This window comes from Zalophus californianus, chromosome 7, assembly GCF_009762305.2.
Source record: "Zalophus californianus isolate mZalCal1 chromosome 7, mZalCal1.pri.v2, whole genome shotgun sequence".
Taxonomy (NCBI): Eukaryota; Metazoa; Chordata; class Mammalia; order Carnivora; family Otariidae; genus Zalophus; species Zalophus californianus.
The window spans coordinates 124776022-124801098 of NC_045601.1; the positions used below are offsets into that span (position 1 = coordinate 124776022).

Consider the following 25077-nt stretch of genomic DNA (forward strand, 5'->3'; position numbering starts at 1 on the left):
TCCATAGAATTTTTTTTTTTTTTACAGTTCTTTCTAATAATGTGAGAGGAAATAACCTCATCAGTCTCTGTTTTAAGATTTGCTTGAGAAATGTGCCCAGTGGGATATTTGGGATGAGTAACAGGTTTCTGTGAATGTGATTTTTGTTAGTGTTTATTTAAACAGAGAAGATGTAGTCAAAACGCAGCCTTCATCTTTCTCCAAGATTTTTTTAAAGGATAGTTCTATTTTTGTGGTTTGAAAATGTCTTTGAAATTCTGAGGATTTACAAAAAAAAACAAAACTTTGTTTGCTGTGGTTATTTTTCTATATGCGTTACGTCTAAAAAAGGCCAAACCCGAAGTCGTATTTTGAATAAAGAACGTAAAGCAATTTGGTACTTTAGAAGCCATCACCGAGTCTGGGAACATTTTTGGTGGTCACAACTGGGGCGGGGGATGCTGCTGGCTGTGGTGCTGCTGAACATCCTACAAGGCACAGCGACCCCACCCCCCACAATAATTGTCTGGCCTAAACCCTCACTGCAGAGGTTGGAAAACTCTGAGTTTGGGGTGCCTGGGTGGCTCAGTCAGTTAAGTGTCTGCCTTCGCCTCAGGTCCTGGGATGGGGCTTCCTGTTCAGTGAGGAATCTGCTTTTCCCTCTGCCCCTCCCCCCGGTTGTGTGCTTTCTCTCTCTCTCAGATAAATAAATAAATAAACAAATAAATAAAATCTTAAAAAAAAAGAAAAACTCAGAGTTATTAGTATTGTACCAATAGTGACTTCCTGGTTTTGACAATGTACTATGATTATGGAAGATATTATTATCAGGGAAAGCTGTGCAAAAGATAGATGAGAATTCTCTGTACTATTTCTGCACTTCCTTGGGAGTTTTAAACCACTTCCAAAAAGAAAAGTTGTACTAGTAATAATAAGAAAATTAAATGAAAGCTTCAAAAAAATCCCTATCATTGAGAAGGGTATAAAGCATTGTCAGGGGCGCCTGGGTGGCTTAGTGGGTTAAGCGTCTGCCTTCGGCTCAGGTCATGATCCCAGGGTCCTGGGACCGAGTCCCGCATCGGGCTCCCTGCTAGGCAGGGAGCCTGCTTCTCCCTCTCCCTCTGCCTCTGCCTCTCTCTCTCTCTCTCTCTCTCTCTGACTCTCATGAATAAATAAATAAGACATTAAAAAAATATAAAGCATTGTTAGGTGCTATGCTAGTGGAGCACACTTAGATGTCAGGGTTGGAGGTGTGATGTGGGGAAGACATACAGGCCCCAAGTGAGCCAGGCCTGCAGCTGACCCCAGCTCAGCTCTCTGTGTGCTTTCCAATGGGTCCCTTAACCTGTGAGCGTGAGTTTGCACGTTTGCAAAATAGGGGTAGGAACTCCTGCCTAACTAGGTTGTTGTGAGCACAAAGGGAAATTATTTATGACGTACCAAGCAGACAGCTGGTTCTCAACAACTTTCTCTTTTCCCTTTGATCTCAGCCAGGTGGTTTCAACGGGTTTCACTCTGACGATAGATGTTGTCTCTCTTCATCCGAATATAGGAAGAATAAATGAAACTTCCAACTTGGGGGACATATCAGTGGCCGCCAAGGCACTAACCAAACTGTTCTTGTTACTGTACTAACCGAACATGCCATTTGTTTCCTGGTATTCACACGATGGGATGTGTATTGTGTATGTATGTTGTTAGAACATACACAATGTACCTACATTCATCTGACTTAGATCTTTGCATTTCCTTGAGACAGTTTCTTCAAAGATTATCTGCCCTATGTTAAGAAACTACTTTTGGAGGGCTTCCTGTTTGTTGAGTACTGTTTGATATTGTTGAAAATCTATTCTTTGGGACCCGTTTTGATTTCTGTGACCACCCACTTCTGATTTGCCTCCTTTCCCTCCAAGCTGTTCCTTGTCAGTCTCTCTGGGACTGATTTTCCTTCTGTCTGCCACACAGTCCTCCAGAAATCCACCTGTAACTCTTTTTTCTCTTATAAAGATGTTGTAAATTCCACAGGGAGAAGACTATGTATGATTCTTTTTTTTTTTTTTTTAAGTAGGCTCCTCACCCAGCATGGGACCTGAACTCACGACCCAGAGATCAAGAGTTGCATGCCCTACCGACTGAGCCAGCCAGGTGCCTCCTGCAGTGGCCACACCCTTCCCTCAGTCACCTCATCAGAAATCTATCCATTCTTTCAGGAAGAGGCGATGGAGCACTTCCCATGTGGCTGGCAGAGCCGTGGCATTGGGAGACGTGGGGACACACAGGGGACATGGCTCTCAGGGAGCTTGCATTCAGGACAGTGAGGCCTTTTTGTGGACAACTCTAAATCTACGTCTACAGGCACATTCTCTGCACTCATGCTCTCATCTTCCTTTCTTCTACAAACCCTAGCCGGCTCCACACACATGAAGAAATGTTTTCCTCAAAAAAATCTGACCCTCAGAATCCCTGGAGTTGGTATTGCAAGAGGGTCTGGTAGGGGAGGGCTGGTAGGCCTTGGTGGCTCTGTCTCTTCTTCCCTCAGACGATCCTTCCTCATGGCCGAGGGCTTTGGACAAAAGCTGCTGCCTCCCACCACAGACAGCTGCGTCTCAGCCCCTTTACGTCACTCCTGTTCCCATATGATGCATGTATGTCTAGACATCCCAGGAGTGGGCCTGTCCCATTGCAAACCTGTTTGGCTGTATCTACTAAAGTGGAATACACACAAAACCCCCCGACCGGAAGTTCCACAGATGTACAGAAATGTATACATACGGGCACCAAGAGGCACGTCCAAGAAAGTTAATAGCAGCGTTGTTGGTAGTAGTAAAACCTGCGAACAATGCACATGGCAGTCATGGCCAGCACGTGGAGATCTTCACGGCCGTCTGAAGCAGGGTGGGTGGAACAAGCGAGAAGTTTACAGGTGCCCACGTCCCATCCCACATCTCCCTGAGATATGCACCCCTCGAGGGCAGTTGTGGGCAGAACTTGTCAGTGGTGTCCTAACCTGTCAACTGTGTCTCTCTCTTGCTGAAGAGAATGGCCGATTTTGATTTGGTTAGATTCCCATGGGATGTGAGGCCACGTGCCAGGATTAGTTCACTCCATCCTCACAACTAGCGGCTGGGGGCTGGGGAGGGGAAACACTGTGTCTCCATGCCTGGTCTCCCTCACCGATGGGCTCTTGCGCCCTCCTCACTGCTGCCCACAGTGACCTGCTGGGTGCAGCCCTAGACATCTAGACCTCTTATCAGGACAAGAGGTCGACCTCCCTCTTCTTCCTACTTCTTGTCATCAAAGTTTCAGTTACCTACTTCTTCTGGGGGACTGGCACAGGGACTAGGTCGGTCCCCCTTTTCATTTGAGAACTTACCTACCGAAAAATGTTAACTTCTTGTAGTCTTCAACATGGCCCCATAGTTCAATAAACACCATGAGTCAATGTTCCAAACTGCAAGTTATAGAAACTAACTCAAGCCAGCTTGAGCAAACAGGGGAGTTGGTTTGATGGATATCGGGCTATCACGTGGCATCTGAAGGCAGCCAGGGGCTGGAGCTTCCAGAGTCAGGAGGGACACTGTCTGCCTTATCTCGCTCCATTCTGCTGCATTCATCTCTCCCTACAGACTAGAGATTTCCTCTTCTCTGTCTACATGATAGATGGAAGGTGGCTGGTGTACCTCCCAAGTCTGTTCCTCTTGAGTTCCAGCAAATAGCCCAGATAGAAATGGAACTCTCACTCCTAATTCTGAGTTTCTAGGAGAAAAAATTTGGCCCCCTTTGGGTCAACCAGGGTATGCAGCCCTGTTGTCAATGGGGAATGCTGGAAGTGGGGTTGGATTATGATGCGAAACGGTTGTCAAGAGCTCCGGACTCCTGTTGGGGTCTCAGGAGATGGGCGGACACCCCAAAGTGTCTCTACTGCAAATACAACCCACAGTAATGTGAACTGTAGACATACAGCAGTGCAGTGAGGTGTATGTGTATGGACGTGAGTTTGCCTTAAGGGAGATGTGTCGTTGCCTTGCATCTTATTTCAGGGAGAGGCAACCCACCCGGCCAATCTTTCAGGACCCAGCATTCAAGTTATCTTTGCTTCATTCCCATTCTTTATGTATCCAATCTCTCCTCAAATCTGACATTTGGATATACCTTTTGGACTCATTTTTTCCTCTCTATCCAATCCACACCACTGCTAACCCCATCCAGGCCTTAGACTCCGTGCATCTAAATTACTACAGCAATTTCCTGGCTGCCTCCCCTCAGGGACATTCTGTATGTCACTATGCAGTTAATCTGCTATGTACTGCCATTCCCTTCTTAATGGCTCCGTTCCCCACCAAATAAAACTCAGACTCCTTAGCCTAGAATTTACAGCTCGGGCAGAAGTAGTTTCTCCTCTTGATCTTACCTCTCTTCCTGCTTCTGGCCCTAAAAGTAGGGCCCTCCTAGGTAATTTATCACTTTAGACTTCACAAAGGTACTTGCATGTCTTAAGTACGGTGCAAAATGTGCTGCCATTAAGTATATTAAGGGAACAATCCACATCTGGTTCATTTCTACATCTCCTGAGGCATCTGATATAGTCTCTAAACGAATGATAAAACACCTGAAGTTTGCCTGCTCATTCTATATCAAATATGGTAGAAGAACTTTATGTGCATTATGCATTTGCAATCTTAACAGCAAACCTGTAAGGTAGGTAGGCAGTTAGATCCATTTCTGAGACGGGGACATAGAAGTTTTGAGAAGCTGCTTACTCGGGATCTCACAGCCAGGAAGAGACAGAGCTGGAAGATGAAAAGAATGAAGGACTGTCTGGGATGTCTGCAGCCTGGGGCCACCTTGTGGTCCTGTCCTTGTCAATCCCAAGCCCCCAGGACCCAGGAGCCAGGATTTGCTCTCTTCTCCATCATGCACTCGGTATGTCTGCCTTGCCCATGGGAATGCTCCCCAGTGTCCTGGTCCCGACACTGCACTCCCACTCTGAGGCTTATTCATGCCCCAGGATCTCTCGAGTTCTCTCCGGTCCACGCTGTTCTCTAGCTCTCACAGCCAGGCTAGCCTTTGGTCATTTCCTTGTTGTTCTACATGTGTTTAGTTGTGCCCCCCAAATAATTCTCAGGGGCAGGAACCCTTGGCTCATGGTGGCCCACAACCTGCCTCTACCCCAAAGTGCTCACTCTTCCTTGAGTACATTCAGAACATTTTTTTAACCACATGCCTGGTGGGAAAACATGCAAAGCGAAAGTTATTGCCGGTGCAATAAGAGTAAGCAAGAGATGGATGTCCCTGTTCCTTTTTAGCAGGCTCCTAACGTTGCTTTAGGAATCTCAGCAGCCAGTAGAAGCCAGGGAGAAAAAGTTTTCATTTTTTTTTTTATATTTATTTTTATTTTTTAAAAGTAGGCTCCACACCCAGTGTGGGGCTTGAACTCACAACCCGGAGATCAAGAGTCGAATGCTCTACTGAATGAGCCAGCCAGGCACCCCCAAGAAAAAGTTTTCAGTTCAGAAAAAAATGAGAAACCCACTTGTTCGGTCAGACACTGGCCTGGAGGCTGGGGAGGATTCTGAGGGGCCAAGGTCTGCCTCTGGGACCTCCTTGTGCCTTGCAGAGAGCCCAGTTGGCTGCAGGGCCCAGTTTAACCCCAAATCCACATTCTCATGGACCATGGGCTGGGCTGAACACGATGGCTCACCCAAATAGCACCGAACCCCTGTACTACTCAGGGGACGGGTCCTGAAGATTTCCTGCTAATTATCCCAAAAACAGACATTCAAAGGGTCTCCAGGATGGGTTCTTTCCTTTTGATTTCACTGGAATTGCAAGCTTTTACAGCTAGAAAGTTTGGTAGGGGTGGGATGTGACCATCCCACATTGCCTGGAAGGAGCAAAGGCCCCGGATGCAGGACTTAGGCAACGTCACAAAGTCCAATAATGGCCCAGCCGGAGTTAGAGCCCCTTGTCCAGGTGGCAGCCCCAGGACTCAGGCATCTGGCCCCAGTGACTAGTTCGTTTCTACCATCCTCATTCATCCCATTGCTCCATAGTCCTGTCTTCCAATTTTTTTTTTTTTTTTTTTTAGAAAAAGGAATGTTTTTTTTTGCAGTCTGAGTTACTGGTACATCCTTTCCCCCCTTTGAACAAACTTCTATTTACCGAGTCCCACAAAGACTCATTGCTTTTAAAGTGAAAATACATGCTAAAATTTGGCCACTTAGTCATCTTAAATATGTTACATGTTTGAAGCATGAGTGGAAGAGTAACTATGGCAAATCCTGACAAGACAGATACTTGACATTAATATTGCAGCCCTTGATCCTATATCGTGCGTGTGCGGTGTACGTCACCTCTCTGCACCTCAGTGAAATATTCCTTTAAAAACCCAGAACGGGGCGCCTGGGTGGCTCAGTTGGTTAAGCGACTGCCTTCGGCTCAGGTCATGATCCTGGAGTCCCGGGATCGAGTCCCACATCGGGCTCCCTGCTCAGTGAGGAGCCTGCTTCTCCCTCTGATCCTCCCCCCTCTCATGTACTCTCTCTCTCTCATTCTCGCTCTCTCAAATAAATAAATAAATCTTAAAAAAAAAAAAAAAACCCAGAACCAATTACATTGTTATTAGACTGTCTCTGTATTCAAGGCAGATGAAGTCACATGAATTCATTTAGTAACTGATTGGGTTTTTTTTTTTCCTTAAAGATTTTATTTGTTTATTTGAGAGACAGAACACAAGGAAAGGGGAGCGGCAGATGGAGTGGGAGAAGCAGACTCCCCGTTGAGCGAGGAATCCGACTTGGGGCTCCATCCCAGGACCTGGAGATCATGACCTGAGCCGAAATAAGGAGTCAGACACTTAACCAACTGCCACTCAACTGCCCCCTGATGAGAAGTTTTATCGAAATGTTTTAGAAATTAAGTGACAGCCACTTAAGTGATACTCTTAAACAAAGAAAATAAAGTAATTTTGGGGCTAATGAAAAAAAAAGGGTTTAGTACCATCCATCAAACGTTCTAAGAACACATATCACCGCAGTAGGAAGAGATCATCTTTAAGAAGCTGCTAGCTGATCCCCAGAGGTCCAGCTTCTCTGGGAGGGGCAGCCTGAATGTTGCGTGATGGACACGGCCACAATGGTCAGCACAGGCATGCCGAGACTGCGGCCAGCTGGTTTGGGAAAGACCCCAACAAGCGCCACTGCAGCTTTCTTGGTGTCAACATTTGCGAGTGGTCCCATTTCAAGATGGCAAGACATAGACTGTGTTTGCTGTTGCCATTGTGGTGTCAGTGGTCCCCTTAGGTCAAGATCACAGTCAGATTCATTTCTGCCAGTTCTTCTTTGCACTTAAAACTTGGCCCTGGAGGGCGCCTGGGTGGCTCAGATGGTTACGCGTCTGCCTTCGGCTCAGGTCACGATCTCCAGGTCCTGGGATCGAGCCCTGTATCAGGCTCCCAGCTCAGCGGGGAGCCTGCTTCTCCCTCTCCCTCTGCTGCTCCCCCTGCTTGTGCTCTCTCTCTCTCTCAAATGAATAAATAAAATCTTTAAAAACTAAACAAAACAAATAAACAAACAAAAAACTTGGCCCTGGAGCAAAAGCAAGATTATCTATCTTATTTCTCACATGGATCTCAACATGAGAAGCAATTTTCACGAATGGCTCCCTGAGGTACTGATAAGGGCTGCAGAAAGATTGAAAATAAAGATCTTGTTTGTTCTCAGAGGTGAGGGGAACTGCTGTCCATAGAGGGGATGGGCAAACGGTCACAGGAAAAGCCTGCTGGATCATACACAAATCATTGCTTTCCCTACCAAGTTCCAGCTTTCTTCCAGATCCTTCTGTAACAACTGGCCAATACCTGATTAGCGATGAGGCATCTGCCAACCCGGGATGTGCGAAGCACAAGTTTCTGTGGACGGTTTATTTTGTTCATAATAATGAACATCTGCATGGGCTTCCCCACCCTCACTGGCGTGACCTCACCAGATGTCTGTTCCAAAGATCTAGAAAACGTGGCCGCTTCTCGTGGCTTCTGAATCACACCCTGGGTTGCTGTCATGAAGCCACTGGCAGAGTTTAACGCATTGAACTATTAAAAAGGTTCTTCGGTTCATATGATTGTCTTTAGTCAAGAATGGGTCATCTAGGGGCTCGTAGGTGGCGCACTCGGTTGAGTGACCGACTCTTGGTCTTTGGCTCAGGTCATGATCTCAGGGTCCTGAGATTGAGGCCCGCGTCCGGCTCCGCGCTCAGCAGAGTCAGCTTGGGATTCTCTCTCTCTTCCCCTTCTGCCCCGCCTCCCACTCTCTCTCTCTTAAAAAAAAAAAAAAGAATTGGTCATCTGGGTTCCGGCCATATTTACCAAGGAAAAGAACTTCCTGTTCGTGATTGTGGGGAGGTCCAGAAGAAGAGTTCCCAACTCAGAGAACATCATTCTTGGCGTAGGAAATGCTTTCTCCTTCTGTGTTTTGAGTGCTTATCATTTCTTCCGCTGCAGCTATATTTGTAGCCTGGCCTCAGTACCTGTGATATCCTTCAGTCTGGAAAGCTACCGAACAAACCTAAGCAGCTCATTCTGTTATAAAACATATTGGTGCATTTTCTGTATACTTGTTGATATTTTACTGTGCATTTTTTTATTTTTTATTTTTTGTAAAGATTTTATTTATTTATTGGACAGAGAGAGAGACAGTGAGAGAGGGAACACAAGCAGGGGGAGTGGGAGAGGGAGAAGCAGGCTTCCCGCCGAGCAGGGAGCCCGATGCAGGACTCCATCCCAGGACTCTGGGATCACGACCTGGGCTGAAGGCAGACGTTTAATGACTGAGCCACCTAGGCGCCCCTTTACTGTGCATTTTAGTTGCGTTCTTAAAACCATACTCTTAGAATATGTAGACTAACCTTCCTTTGCCTTTTTAAACATCTTATACTTTTTGCAAAATACAGAAAAATTTCCCCCGACTCCTCCTGTCCCCAGAGAGAATACATATCTGTAGGCCTTACTTGTAGAAAGAGTATATTTGTTCTACAGAGAGCTCTGGGTAAAATCTCTTTATAAGGGTCTTTTAAATTTTCTTCCAGTGGATTTTTTTCTTTGTTTGGAAAAACCAGAAATAATATTTTCAACCTTTGGAAGTAAGAGATACATTTGTAGACGCTAGTCTTCCTGTTTGAACTTAAGGTTATTTGAACCTGGCAGGTGGACAAAGCTTCAGACAATGCCCACTGCCGTCTTGTCTTAGCTGGTGGCCCAACCTCTGCTAAGTCACCCAGGCCCCAAACCTGGGACCCCTCCTGGACTCCCGTGACACCCTCCTTTCACTTCACATCCAATCAATGATCAAGTCCTGTTGACTCAGTTTTCTTTCTTTTTTTGGTCCTCTTTTGTGCTAGGCACACACTAATGGGGGCCAGTAGTTGGCAAGCCCTTTCGTCTGTAAGACATGTGACACCTGTACTCTGTGGGTGCTTGTGGAAAGGGCTCTACACAGGAGTCCCACAGTTTTATCAAGTTTGCCTACCTACTCTTTGGTTTGCTAGGTGGCCCTGAAAAAGAGATACATTATCATACTAGCTCTCTGTATGAGCTTGTCATTGCTCCATAGCCACCCACAAACTTAGTGCCTTAAACAGTAATTTGTTCTGTATCATAGGCCCCCTCGGGCTTGGCTGCAGTGGACTGACCTCAGCGAGACTTGGCTGGGAGGCTCAGCTGAGCGCCTCTGCTCCACGTGTCTCTCACTCACCTTGGGAGAGCAGCTGCGTCAAAGCAAGCTCTTCTCAGGGTGATGTTGACTCTACCTTGCAACTGTCACCGTCCTAGGTGAAGTCACTACCATCTCTTACCTGGATTAGTGTTCAATCTAACCCTCCTCCCGCAGCCCATAAAAGGTGGTCTCCCTGCATCTCTCCCAATCGATTCCCCCTATACAAACTTCATCCTGCTGAAAAACTTCAATAGCTTCTTACAGCCACAGGCCAAGGCTCTCTGGGCCTTCTGCAGTGTGTTCCCTGCCTTTTGACTCATCCTTGCTTGCCAGCCATCCTGGGCTGCCTGTAGGTAGTTCCTTGCACGGTGCTCTCCTCCTACCCCAGCACCCCCCCATTCAGGTCTTTGCATATGCTGTTCCTCCTGCCTAGAGAGCTCCTCTCCCTACCCTTTGTCCGGCCAACTCCTCATTTAATCTTCAGTTTAAATCACGCTTCTCTCAGGGAGGGCTTTCTAGACACTCCCCGTCAGCTCCTAGAGGGCCTTTATTTCGGCCTTTGTAACACTCCTCAGACGTGTCCTTTCTCATCCAGTTCCCCTTCTGGACTGCAAGTTCTGTGAAGGCAGGGGCTGCCTTGTTCACTGGTCTCTCCCTGGTGCCTGCACCAGCTGGCTCACAGTCAGTGCTGAATGAACGAAAAGACCAGCAAAAGGGGTGGCAGGGAAAGGTCTGCAGATGACCCGGGATGCTCAGGATCTTGGTTTTCACACCTGCCGATGTGGGGGTTGGATCAGGTGGACTCTAATGCCAGGCAGCTCTGCCATATTGTCCTATCTGCAGATGTCCCCCTAACTGTCCCCTTTGCTCCTGAATGCCGGGTGGCGCTGTTGGTGGTATTCAGGAGCTGGAGATGTTGGATGAAGCTATGGATGAAGGGAGTTAAAAGTAACTGGGGTTGGTGGCAGGGCAGAGTAGATGCGAAGCTAGCTACGTCAGATCCATGATCATCTTTCAGCTCCAGAGTCCAGAGAACAACCGCCATCAGAACAACATAGCCAGGCCTGTGCTTAAGGAAGGCTTCCCGGGTATCAAAGCATGACAGCCAGACCAACCAAGTGTCGCCTCCGGAGCTCTAGAGAATAGCTGTGCTTGGCCAATGGTTTTGTCTCAGAGGTTAACTCGTAGTGGCATTTCTCACTTGCTAAATGCTGACACCGCAAAGTGGTCTCCAGACTCCAGCCCGAATCACTCCTTCAGAACAGCCCAGCACACTAGAGAGGTCTGCGAGGCTGAGTGTGATGTGGGGCTCCAGTGGAGGACAGGGAACACTTAACTATAGAAACAGACACTCCCATGGACACGTCACTTTATTCAAAGCTCTAGAGTCCACCTTGGGTCCTCTGAGTTGAGGAGTGCCCAGTGCAAGGCTCTGCCTGCCTCACCTGCGCCTGGAAGACAGGCTCTAGACTGTGGATTTTATGGGACAGGATTCTTTCATGTCTTTCTATATATTCCTAACGCAGAGTTATTCTTATCCGAGTCACAAAAATTAAGCTGTTTAAGGCTTTGGGCCTGTTCAAGCCCATTCATGGGCTATATTTATTTATTTATTTATCTTTTTGAAGATTTTATTTATTTGAGAGAGAGGGAGAGAGAGAGCATGAGAGGGGGGAGGGTCAGAGGGAGAAGCAGGCTCCCTGCTGAGCAGGGAGCCCGATGTGGGACTCGATCCTAGGACTCCAGGATCATGACCTGAGCTGACGGCAGCCGTCCAACCAACTGAGCCACCCAGGTGCCCCCGTGGGCTTTAATTAACATAAAAGTGACCTGCTGTTATGTCCTGCAGAACGAGCTAAGTTTGCTTGGTCCAATGCCTCTGTGACTCCAATCTGGGGGGGGGGGAGGTCTCCTCTGGAGCGGATACATGCTAGTAACTTGACACTTCAAGGGGAGAGGTTCAACCCTGGACTTAGGTTTCCAAGTAGCAGCTGCTTTAATTCATTAAGTATAAATCAGAGGTGACATCCATTAGCTAGTCCTTGGACCATATCCTACTGACGCAGAGTGGAAAAAGTGACCCAGAGCCGCACATCCCAGGGTGGGTGACTCTGTCCCATGAGAGTCAGCCGAAGGGGGAGAGCACATTTCCCACGTCACCTACACTCCCTGTCTGTTCCGCACTGTAGCACTAACATTGTTTGCGGGGTGGGGGTCAGGTCCAAGACCTACCAAGGTGCCGGTGTACAAGAGTATCCATGGGCAAAAGCCTTCTGAAGTCTTAAGTTGTACTGCCAACCAGGAGTACCCTTGTAATCTATTCTGAACACACAGCAAACTCCATGATCTGGGGGTGAGGAGGGCAGACGTGATCTTTTCACATGGGAGAGCATGAGGGCCCAGACCGTTCTCGCTTGACTCACAGGACTATAAGAATTAGAATGACAGGGGTCGTGGGTCAGGGGCAGGTTCAGCGACATGGTCATTTTAGAATCTGGAAATATTCATATGAGGCTGTTCCAAACCTCAACACCTTAAGTCATGAATTCACTTAGTGCCTTTTACAAAGGTAAACAAGTCACTCAGATAGTATCTGGGTCCCCCATAAAATCCCCAGAAATCAAGTAAGTTATTTAATACCTTCTTTTTATGTTTTTAGCTGATGTGTTTCCAAGGCTAAATGCATACCAATGTCTTTATTACCTGCGATATCTTCAAAAAGCAGAGTTTTCAGAACTGACTAGACGTATAAACACTAGGGGACCTTTAAAAATGTAGATATAAATGACCATGCCTCACCTCTCACTTACTAAGTCAGAATCCGAGAGGAGGGAAGCGCCAAGAAATTCCTCTTAAAAAAACTCTCCAATTCTGCAGATGCTTATGGCTCTGTGAAGGGAGCTTGGGGAAGCCAGCTTTGGGAGGCAGAGCTGAGTGGCCCTTTCCCAACATCAGCGTGGGCTGGGGGCACCTGGATGTGTTAGACTCAAGGTTAGGATTCAAAGCATTTGGGGTGCGGCCTGAGACTCTGCATTTCCAACCAGCTCCCAGGCGGGGCTGCTGGTGCCCATCCTCAGACCACACTCGGAGTAGTAGGGCCACCAGTCTCCTGTCTCCAGGTGGGGAGCCAGAGGCGAGCCCCTCTGTGGTTGCACTGGGCCCAGCTATAAATTGTGGGATGCACCTTCTACCCCTTTGGCCTTGCCCTACTCCATGCTGCCCTCCAAATCTTGGGGGCCTAGACTTGCCTCCACAAAGGGAGGGCTCAGCTCGGGTTTGGGCCCTCCCTCTGGGTCCCCACAGACCTCTGCAGGCCCTGCCTCTGCAGGGAATGAAAGTGCATTCATAGTCAGGAGCGTATCTGGCATAGGAAGGCTTCGGGAGACAATTCTGTTTATTGTCAACGGAGAAACAGAGGGTGGAGGGGCTCTATACAAGTGGTGGTGAGATACAAAAGAGGAGTGGGGTTGAGAGGAGACACAATAATACACAGCATTATTCTGAACCAGCTCCAGCTCTTCACTCTGACACTTGAATCAAGGAGAGCCAGCCACGCTTTTGCACTAAGGCTGCAGAAGAATGGAAACCGGACTCAGTTTATCAGCTCCTACAGGGCAGGCTGAGCAAGAGGCTATTCTAAGCTGATGGAAGAGGCCACTTGTGGCCTGGGGGGAGCCCCCACCCCAAGCGCAGAATGGATGCTGAAGCTGGTGGTGGCTGGTCCCGGCCCCCTAGGTCCTAGGCTTCTCTTGATTCTCAATGATAAGCTTGTCAGTCGAATACATTTGGCCGATGTGCACCTGAAGGCAAAGAAAGACACAGGCTCCATTAGCTGTGAAAGGTCAGAAAGAGCATTTCTAACATTTAAATGCCAAGGTCTGCCATCCCAGGGCTGTTCCTGGCGGGGAACTGCATCGTGGGGCCAAGTGTAGTCACTGGGTTGGCCTTTGCTAATTCCACACCCTCCAATTCCCACTTCCCTCACTGTGAGAACAAGTTAGAGATCCACACTCCTTCGTTTCTGGTCTTTGAAATGGCACCAGCAGCTGCGGCCTTGGTTCCTCGGGCTGTCCTGAGCCGGCTGAGACCATCCACCAGGTTCCCTGGCTGGTGGCTGGAGAGAGAGCCATCCGGACGTGCGCACAGCAGCTCCTCACCGAACACGACCCCCTTCCTTCAGAACCGGCTCTCCCATTTGGAAAGGCTTCACCATAAAGCAGAAATGTGTCCTGCCTATGTTGGGCTAGAACACGGGTTGCAATACGGCTGCCTGTCTGTCCCAGGTGGGGCCAAGGACCGTGGTCTGGGTTCTTTCACCTCCTGCCCCTTCCTTTGCAGGTGTCCTCTTACACTGAGTGCTTCTGCTAGTGCCCAGAGGTTCCCACTGTCCCAGGTGGGTGCTGCCGCCATAACCTGGGGCCACAGCAGGTGACTGGTCCTTCCTTTGGAACAAAGGGTCTTCACGAGTTTTCTCCAAAAGCATTCCCTAAGTGATACTTTCTTAGAACTGGGTACAACTGCAGAAAGGATTTCAGAGCAGTCGGTCACTACCTATGGGTAATTTGGGGTCTTTGCTCTTTCAATAAATGAGGGAGCCTCTCAATGGCTATAGTGGCTACCCAAAGCAGCCAGGGGTCAGAATCAAGACCCTCCTGTGGTTTTCCCAACTTGCTTTAACAGTCTATTCTATTTAAAAAAAAAGATTTATTTATTTGAGAGAGAGAGTGCACGCAAGCAGGAGCTTGAATTCTGATGTGGGGGCTCGATCCCAGGATTCAAGGTCATTACCTGAGCCAAAATCCAGAGTCAGGACACTTAACCCACGGGGCCATCCAGGTGCCCCATCTATTTTACTTTTTTTATTCGCATATAGTGCAGACATCATGTTACACTGCTGCAGGTGTACAACATAATTATTCAACTTCTCTATGTATTATGCTATGCTCGCCCCGAGTGTAGCTGTTGGCATACAACGCTCTATTACAACATTATATTCCCTGTGCTGTGCCTTTTATCCACCTAACTTATTCACTCCATCACTGGAAGCCTGTATCTCCCACTCTCCTTCCCCCATTCTGCCTACCCCCTCCCGTGACCAGCAACCATCAGTTTGTTCTCTGTATTTATACCTCTGATTATGTTTTTTGTTTGTTTATTCATTTGTTTTGTTTTTGAAGTTCCACATGAGTGAAGTCATTTGGTATTTGTCCTTCTCAGTTTGACTTATTTCACTTAGCATAACACCCCCTAGGTCCATCCATGTTGTTGCCAATGGTAAGATCTCATCCTTTTTTATGGTTAATACTCTATTTTAAAATGATGGCCCGAGAAAGGGGGAGATTTTGACACTACTAAGGTACAGTGGTGCTCTCTCACCAATGATACCCCGAGAGACCATCTGAACATTCCCATTCTCCCATGCCACTGGTTATGTCTTCGGGCGCACACTTGCACAGAGGTGTCCTGATGGCCCGCGAGCACTAGTAACTCACAAGCATCGCGGTGCCAGGGGAAAGTGAAGGAAGAGGTCAGAGCCACCGAATTATTGAAAAAGAAGGACAAAGTACAGAGTGGAGATTCAGGGGGATGAGGACGATCATGTAGATATTTTCACTGCAAGTGAATACCTTAATTTGATAAAAGAGAAAGGGGGTGGCGATGGTGGGGAATGAGTGCTCTGTACCGTTCCCAACAGAAGTCAGTGTCTTCAGTCTCCCTTCCTCTTGTCAATATAAAGAACACATATGGCTTCAGATGCAAGCGGGAAGGGCGGGCCTGGGGTTCCGTGGACCACACTCTGCATAACGTAGTCATAAACCATTTTGAGGGTTGAGATTAGCTGGATGGAGAGTCATGACGAGTGGAGCACAGAGGCTTGTCCTGGCCTCCCTTCTGGATGACCCAGAATAGCTGCGGGGTGAGCGGGAGCCATGAGCACCCTTCTCCAGAGAGGAGGCCGAGAAGCAGTGTTCACCACGCCGGATACTATACGATTTTCAGATGCTAACCTCAACAGACAAATGGGCCCACTATCAACGTTTTTTAGATGAAAGTCTAGTCAGGGAAATCCAAATCAAAACCTCAATGAGATACCACCTCACACCCATCAGAATGGCTAAAATTAACAAGTCAGGAAACGACAGACGTTGGTGGGGATGCAGAGAAAGCAGAACCCTCCTACACTGTTGGTGGGAATGCAAGCTGGTGCAGCCACTGTGGAGAACAGTATGGAGGTTCCTCAAACAGTTGAAAATAGAGCTACCCTATGACCCAGCAATTGCACTACTGGGTATTTACCCCAAAGATACAAATGTAGGGATTCGAAGGGGTACGTGCACCCCAATGTTTATACCAGCAATGTCCACAATAGCCAAACTATGGAAAGAGCCTAGATGTCCATCGACAGATGAATGGATAAAGAAGATGTGGTATATATACACAGTGGAATATTATGCAGCCATCAGAAGGAATGAAATCTTGCCATTTGCAATGACGTGGATGGAACTAGAGGGTGTTATGCGAAATAAGTCAGTCAGAAAAAGACATGTATCATGTGACCTCACTGATATGAGGAATTCTTAATCTCAGGAAACAAACTGAGGGTTGCTGGAGTGGGGCTGGGGTGGGAGGGATGGGGTGGCTGGGTGATAGACATTGGGGAGGGTATGTGCTATGGTGAGCGCTGTGAATTGTGTAAGACTGTTGAATCACAGACCTGTACCTCTGAAACAAATAATACATTATATGTTAAAAAAAAAAAGAAGATAGTAGGAAGGGAAAAATGAAGGGGGAGAAATCGGAGGGGCAGAGGAACCATGAGAGACTATGGACTCTGAGAAACAAACTGAGGGTTCTCGAGGGCAGGGGGGTGGGGGGATGAGTTAGCCTGGTGATGGGTATTAAAGAGGGCACGTTCTGCATGGAGCACTAGGTGTTATATGCAAACAATGAATCATGGAACACTACATCAAAAACTAACAATGTAATGTACGGTGATTAACATAACATAACATAATATAATAAAATTAAAATAAATATATAAATAATAGAACTACCATATTGGGGAAAAAAAAGAAGGCTAAAATACCAATTATTTTAAAAGGACAAAAAAGAATCGTTATCTTTTGGGGGGATGTCTAGGTTAATAAAAGTAATTTTATATAACAGCTCAAATGATTCATTTAGCTGGGAACTTGGTTTATATTTCATTGATCTTGGGAGAGTTTAGCAGGAACCCCTCTTAGAAGTGTTGACAATACCATGTTCCATGAGTGCTTGGCTGAGTTTATCAGTGTTTTTTCAGGGCTCTAGTGGCAGGCAGAAGTTATGATATGGCCTAAGGAAGAACTCTTTCACACAGTTGTCGAAAAATGGAATCGGCTGCCTCGGGAAGCTGTCAATACTCTGTTAAGGAGGAGAAGGTGAGGATGGAGAAGGAATTTATATGCTGGACAGAGGTGGGACCAGATGGGCTCCTTCCACCTCTCAGCCTCTGTGACAACTTGTTGAGTCACCAGGACCCATCTCAGACACCTCTCAGAGCAGCTGGGTGGCCCCCAAGTGGCTCAGAGTTGAGCCATGTATTCTGATACCCTGGAAAAAAAGGGGGTCTCCTTGATGGACTGTTTGAAGGTCCAGCAGCATATTTATCACACCGCCGAATAAACACATCTCCTCCCACACAACTCACTTTGTGGACACTGTTAACAGCCACCTTCTTGATGGATGGGCTACAAGAAGGACACGGGAGTTCTCCTGTCGTGTGGCCTTTTTCTCCTGTGCTCCTAAACCTCCAGGGATGTGGTGAACATAGTAGTGGTTCTCCTTGTCCACCAATCTAAAGGATGGAACCTTTGGGGGAGGGGTGCTCTCTTGAAAGAAATGCAGATGTGATACGGGGTGACCTAGTTGCAGGCAGCTCCACGTAGAAGGCTCCAAAGAAAACTGAAGAACAAAGAGCAAGGGCAGATTCCAAAGAGCTCAGGTTGTAGGGAACTTCAATCAAAACAAACCTTCAGAAAAATAAAATAAGATGGAAACAGAGAGGGAGACAAACCACAAGAGGTGCTGAACTCTAGGAAACAAACTGAGGGTTGCTGGAGGGGAGGGGGTGGGAGGATGGGGTAACTGGGTGATGGGCATTAAGGAGGGTGATGTGATGAGCACTGGGTGTTATATGCAACTGATGAATCTCTAAATTCTACCTCTGCAACTAGTAATACACTATATGTTGATTAAATTGAATTTAAATAAAAAATTTAAAATAAATAAAAAAAATGAACCAAAAAACACCAAAAAACAAAAACCCTTCAAGTTTGCAGCCCATTTTGACAGACATATGAATTAGATTTTAGAAATTCCATTCAAATACAACACTTTTATGGCTTTTGGGGGAAAATAAGGAATGAAATCAGATCTTACTGTTAATGATGTTAGGAGAGCACACCAATTAATCTCTGTCTAGGCCCCTTGGTCTGATAGTCACCATCCTTGGGTGGCTGCTCACCCTCTTACGAACCACAGAACTTCTCCCTGACTACCATGACACTCTGGGTCTTCCAGCTTCTGTCTTTGCTCAGGTTCCTCTGCCAAGAAAGGTTCATTCCATGTCCACCACACAAAAGCCTACCCACCCTTTGAGTGAATGGTTGAAGCTTCCCTGGGGCCCCTGTGCAGAAGGGGCTCTCTCCCTCTCTCCTGGGAGCACTTAGTGCATGTGTCTCTGTGCCTGGACCAGTTCCTCTGCATGAGCCTCAGTGACTCTGGGGAGAAAGGAGGGGCTCACGTACCACTTGTCTGACTTAGCTGCTTTCACAGGACAGTGCTAGGCACATAGAAAGTGCTCAGTTAAGTACTCGGTAACTAAAAATACCAGTGTCTAGCATCCCTGGTCATAACCAAGGCTCTATGTCCACTAGTTCTAAAACCTGGATCTGTAAGTAATTATGCAGTGCTTTGGTGGTGAGTTACTAGTGGGATTACGGAACCGATCAAGGCAAGTCAATAAAAGTAGCAATAGGACCATTTTATCGTAACAAGAATGCTCACTCGCTGTTAAGGAAAATCAAATGATTTAAATTTGGCCCAGCAGAAAATTGAAAGCTGTAATCCAGGGCTATAAGGGATTAACCCAGAGCAATTACAGAAGATGGAAGAGAAATATTCAGTTCATACAGGGAGGAAATATTAAAAAGTTATTTCAATGAGAGCTACAGAAGCAAGGCAATAAATGTTTGCATAACAGTTCTGTTGCATTTATTTTGGCTATAAAATGTGTCAGCACACATGGTGGGGGGGGGCAGCCAGGGACAGATGCCACCGGTGCTAATGACGGAGCACGTCACTTCTGAGCTGGAGGTGAGAGGAACCGGTCAATGAAGTGAGGGAGTACAGTTACCAGCTTCAATTTACAGCCCTTCCAGAAGCCCCAATGGGCTTAGCCAGCCACATCCGACTATTACCATGCATAAATTGGTCATTAAAGCTGATCACACTTTTATTCTATAAACTTCAGGAGCTGGCATTAGAGTCCATTAGAAAAATACACAGCTTACTCAACCGCAAGTAGATGGGCTGGCTGGCTGGCCTAGAAACACTTATGAGCTCGGAGACTCATTAGGCAAATAACCTGCTGGGGAGGAAGGAGGAGGATCCGAGAGAAGAAAATTTAGTACAACATTTCAGGTCTTCATTGCTCACTCATCTGCAGCAATGTGCTGTCCCCTGTGCGACACATTTCAATCTGATTTGGACTCGGAGGAGCTGGGCTCCATCACCAGGGGTGGGGGCGGTGGGGAGGCTGCACTGGGGCCTCAGCTACTTCCTGCTTATTTCACACCATTGTTATGAGAATCAAATGCGATAGGAGACTTGATGTACCAACTGCCCCAGATACTTCCTAGGGCTCCATTATGTTCACTGTCTTCACGTTGTTGAGAGGATTAACTAAGAACAGTAGTGGGCATGTAGTCAGGGCTTGTTAAATGTTACTGATGTGCATGGCCTTGTGCACCAGCCATCTGCTGTGGAGAGGAGTACCACCAGGTGTTAGATCCTGATCTCATAGATCTCGAAGCCTCCTCACTCTCTGGCTGTAAGAGTCTATGATTCTGTAATTGTTAAATATACCCACACTGTGGAGAAGGTGTCAGGGATGTCTGATACCACCTCCTGTTTTTAAACTTGAGCTTCCCTGGCTGGACCTGAGGACTGACAGACTCTCCTCATCTCTGCTCTGGGCCCCAGCCTCCTGTCCAGTAGGCCCACGATGCTTCTGGCTGGTCGTAAGAGTGGTCTGGTGTCAGGAGGTCGCTCTGGGCACTGAAAAGTTATGGGAGAGAGGCTGATAGCTGGCTCTGCTGGAGAAGCCTAGGGAGGGACTGTCCCTGCTCGCTGCCCTCTCTGAGGATGTTAAAACCACCCGGGCAGGGATGGTTCCCTGTCCGACGGGGGAGAGTGACAAACCCTGCCCCTGGCATTGTAGTGATTATACCACTGCTACCGATGATGATGATGATGATGATGATGATGAAAGATAATAGTCACATTTAATGAGCAATGACTGTGTGCCAGGTACTGTTCTAAGCATTTAATTAATTAAATCAATTAATTAGAAGTATTTAATTCTTCCTACCTCACAACAACTTTATGAGGAAGATACCATTATCATCATCAATTTGCAGGCTTTCTACAGGCAAACCCCATCTTTGGTATTTGATTTCCACATCTGGAAGGAGTGTAATTGCTCAGATGGGCATGCCCTTCCATTTCACATATAAGAAGCCAGCATCTCAGTGGATCCCACTGAAAATATGATGAGAAAAGACAGTAAAAACAGTCACAACAACAACAAAACAACACACCTAGACATAACCCTAAAAAGAACGTGTAAGGCTTTAAGAGAGAAAAATGGTAAAACTTAAAAATGTAAAATGAGTTTGGATGAAATAAGATATACCATGTTCATGGAAGGACTGAATCATACAAAAATGTCAATCTTTTGCCAAATTAATTTATGCTTTAACATGATAATGAAAATCCCAGTGGGGTTTTTTGAGATATCTGAGGAAACAACTTTCGTGCTTATTTGAATGAATACAAAGTCAAGAATAAGAAAGAATATTTTGATGAGGAAGATATTAAAGCATTTTTGAGATACAATTGAAACAATTGGCACTGGCCCAAAGAGAGAGAAATGAGCAGAGTAAGAGTTAGAAACCAGACCCTACCGAACAGAGGTAGTTAATACATAAAATCGTACTCATGGGGATTTGGGGCTTAGCTTGAAGGGGACGTGGTAACTAGAACATTTCTTTGAAGTGATCTTCAAATAAATGGTGTATTCTGTTCCATAATAAATTTATACTCACTTTATAAAAATGTTTTCCCAAACTGTCAAGTAACTCTGGCCCTTTGAGAAGATGCACTTTATTTAGCCTGTGCCTGAGTGCCTCCCGACACACCCAGTTGAGAGGTATCTTTTTAATTTCCTAAGGTAGTTACACTTGATAGGGGCTTTGGAAAGTCCCCCCACAAAACCTATGAACCACCAATATAAGTGAATCCTTCGATAGCAGAATTTCAGCTTTTGGCCTCTTGTCAGACCACATGTTCTGCTGACTGCCACCTGTCTGCTTGTGCCATGAAGGAGGGCAGGACATTTGTGCCCCTCCTCTGACCTATAATGATGTCAGACAGTTTTCCATCCTGCCTGCAGCTTGCTCCACGATTCTCCCAGTGATATCCCAGTGTGCAGCGTCACTGTCACAGCCTTACCATAGTAGGGAACCTGCTATAACAACCATTTTTCAAAGAGACCATTTTTATCATACTTGGTTTCCTAATAAGTTTTTAAAGAAGCTAACTGATACAGGGATACATGAAATTATATATAATTTTTTCAATCTTTTCTGTTTAGCAATAAGAGGTAAAACCCAAACTTATGAATATAGGTCACATGGTCTTCTCTAAAAATAGCTCTTGATGCATATGCTCTTTTTCTTTCTAGAGTCTGGTAGTCTAAGTTGTTTTACGAAATGTCTACGTATAGTAACATAGTATTATTGCTTTGGAATTTGCCATCATTTTATGAAATAGAAGAATGCCTGAAATGGCCAAAGTAGATCTTTGAGCTGTCCACAATTAGACGGACGGCAGAGAAAGAAGGCCAGTCCAAAGAATCTAGAGATGAATCTTGTGTTTCCTCTCTCCACACATGCTCCATCTCCATTCAACTCTGTTAGCCTTGAATTTTAGATACTGGACATTCCTAATGTGGAGGGTGGTGGTGAGGAGCTGACTTCTTATTTTCTCTGTGATATTCCTGGCAGCGCAGTGAACAAATCCCTATCTCTTCTCTAAACCCCATGTCGCAATTAATATTTACTGTGTTTCCTCCTCACTGGTAAGGACAAGAGACACCCCAGATGCAGGACTGTGTCCTCTCATCAGTGTGACCAGGCACCCGGCTTACCATTGTCCCAGCGTGATTATTAATAGAGCCTTCTTTCACTCTCAGGGGTCCCCCTTTGTGATGATGAATTATATGGTCGCCCTATCTCTCACCCACCATTGTCAGATTTCTAGGCCATTCTGTTGTTTTTCTGCATGTCTGATGTTCAGTTGAAAATTTTTTTAAAAAGCCCACCAAGAGATGGCCTCTTTCTTTTGAATTCCAGGCCACCAGAGTAAAGGAAATCAAACCATTGTAATGGGTCTCAGAAAACTGTGGCCTCAAAGAGCCTGAAGCCATGGGAAGCCAGCAGGGGTTCCTATTCCATCAGCATACTGTCCCCTCTGCAGGAATGAGTCCCTTTTTGAACAAATATACATGTAAGGCAGTGGGTCCTAACCAGACAAGCCTCAGAACCACGGGGTCAGCTTTCAAGGATACACATGGCCAGGCCTCACTCAGTGAGGTTCTCATTAGGGAGGTGGGGGAGGGGGTCCATGCATATCACCATTCTCTTGCATCTGATTGGCACCCGAGTGTAGAATGAGCATAAATATAAGGGCATTCAGGCTCAGCATTTATTATTAGTATTTAAAAATGATCAGTTTTTTTTTCCCAGTGGGTGAATATTTTTCCAAAAAAAACAAACAAAAAGCTAGGGTTGGTATTTACCCACTCGGTGCTCTATGGGCATAGCCCTTCTAGAAGGTACAGCCGTGGACTACAAGACCAGGTTGGGGGAGGGAGGTGTCTTTGTACCTCAGTGTTGCTCTAGGATGCCACACTCTTAATGAAGGCCAGGGGGTCCTCCTACACCTGTCCTTTAGAGTTACTGGGTGTCTGTGGATGATTTCTACCTGCTAGTCTGGACCACTGCTCGGGGTGGGCAGACAGTTATAAAACAGGAAACAGCCACTAGCTGTCTTCCTACCCTATCCAGATAGTTTCCTTCCCCTGCCCCGGAGGCAGAGGTGACCACGTGGGGACACTGGATACAAACAGTCTGCCAGCCCCCGAGCAGGAGCCTCCTGGGTCGGGACTGAAGCATTGCATAACTAAGGCTCTGGGAGATGAAAGCATCCAATGGCAAACATGCAAGTTAGTCCTGCGACTCAGTCACCGAGCCCTTCTTGGAACTGGGCAGAACTCAGGACCCAAACATCACGTCAGAGTGAAACCTGGCTCTTCCCTGGGATGGTGACAAGAAGAGCCCAGGCAAAGTGCCAGAGATGCTGGCCTTCCTGCATTGCGCTTGGCTGCACCTCAGCCCCTGAACTCAGTGCTCTGGGTCACCAAAAGCACAGCAGCATGACCAGAATCCCAGCACCGCTATAATTAGTGACAAGGTGATGCAACTGCCTAGGCGGGCGATTCCTGGGATGGTGCTGGGACCAGCAAGCTCCCGACTATATGCTTATCAACTTGCTTGAGGAAGATCCTTGGCAAAGTTTCTGGGACAAGCAGGTGCTATTTTATCCCTTCAGGGACACCTTTTTTCAGGATCAGCTTGATTCAATTCTGATTTTACATTTTTTTTTTTTTCTTGGAGAGAGAGAGGGAGAGAGGGAGGGGAGGGGCAGAGGGAGAGAAAGAATCTTAAGCAGACTCCACGCCCAAGGCGGAGCCTGATGTGGGGCTTGATCCACAACCCTGAGATCCTGACTTAAGCTGAAATCAAGAGTCAGATGCCTAACTGACTGAGCCACCCAGGTGCCCCTCAACTCTGATTTTACATTTGCTTTAAGCCAATATAACTGAAAAGGTTAGGGTGGAAAAAAAAAAGAGAGAGAGAGAGGGAGAAAGAAATACAGAGTTCGATGATTACCCATCACTTTAGACAGTGGTTTCTAGAGACTCGCAGATCGACTGTATTTCATTTGGTTTGGCTCTGGCCACAGGTGGTCAGATGGTACAGAGCATGGTCACTTACACTACTCTGTTTGATTGGACAAGTTCTTCACTTTGTGGGCTTCCAGTTTCGGGGAGAGCACTGAGGCACCTGTCAGGAGTGACCAAGTGTCCCCAGATGAGCAACGAGCATCCCCTCCCCTGCTGTGCTCACACCTCTCACAGACCCAGGTTTGCTGGAACAGGTTCTCTGCAAGCAGCTTCTGACGGATACCATGGCCATTGGCAGCCGCCCTACCTCCACCTCAGGGGCCGGAGCCTGGCTCATGCAAGAAATGGTGTGAAACAACAGAAACAAACAAGAAGTCAAACTCCACCCCCTTTCCTCCAACTTGCCCTTTGTCAAGCTCAGTATCTTTACATGGCAGGACATAGATCTTCCTTTCAACCAGCTGCCTTGCATTCCTTTGCGTCCATCTCCGCGGGGACCCGCTACGTCATATCCAGGGACATTAGAACACATGGTCAGCAACATTCTTACTTTCCCAGGGCTTGGGAACCTTCTGGGAAGGATATTAAACCTTAAACAACATTGGGGTCAGACATACATCAACACGTTTGATTAAGTGTCTCTCTTCTGTCTCTCCCCATCCAGAAGTCAGGGTGAAAAGAGCACCAAAATGGACAGGAGAGAACACCCACGTAAACTGAAAGCCTGGCAGGGCCTTAGAGGGAGCACTGGGTCCAGATGCACTAAGGAGCTATGCTTGCCCAGCCTCCCACCCAGCACTTGGGGCGGGGGGCGGGGATTGGGACAGTGGACGTCAGCAGTGGTGGGCAGTCAGTGGATGGCACCTCTGCTTAACGTGGGCTCACCCCAACAATATCCTAATCCTGAACCCACCATCTTCCATAGGACCCCCAAATTGGCAGGGTCTAGGGGACACTTAAGTATATGTGTAAGGACCTCTGGGCATTCTCAGAAATGTCTGGGGGAAGGGAACCACTAGAAAACACAGGGTCTCCGTTGGCCAGGGGAGACGGCAAAGCTGATATTCAGCCGGTATGTACCAGACTTGCTAAAATGGGGCA

At 46.9% G+C, this 25077-nt stretch overlaps 1 protein-coding gene across 2 annotated transcripts in view; it reads right to left on the reverse strand.

Annotated features, from left to right (window-relative positions):
• Nucleotides 1-25077, reverse strand: part of LYRM4 (LYR motif containing 4) — a 264832-nt gene that overhangs the window by 92105 nt on the left and 147650 nt on the right. Inside the window, exon 3 of one of the 2 annotated variants that reach the window (XM_027601928.2) lies at nt 13063-13486. The exons of the other annotated variant lie outside the window; for it this stretch is intronic. Within the exon in view, the coding sequence (XP_027457729.1) occupies nt 13418-13486 (69 nt within the window). The 3' untranslated portion in view covers nt 13063-13417. Of the gene's footprint in view, nt 1-13062; nt 13487-25077 lie in introns of those variants that run through there. 2 annotated transcript variants of the gene reach the window in all.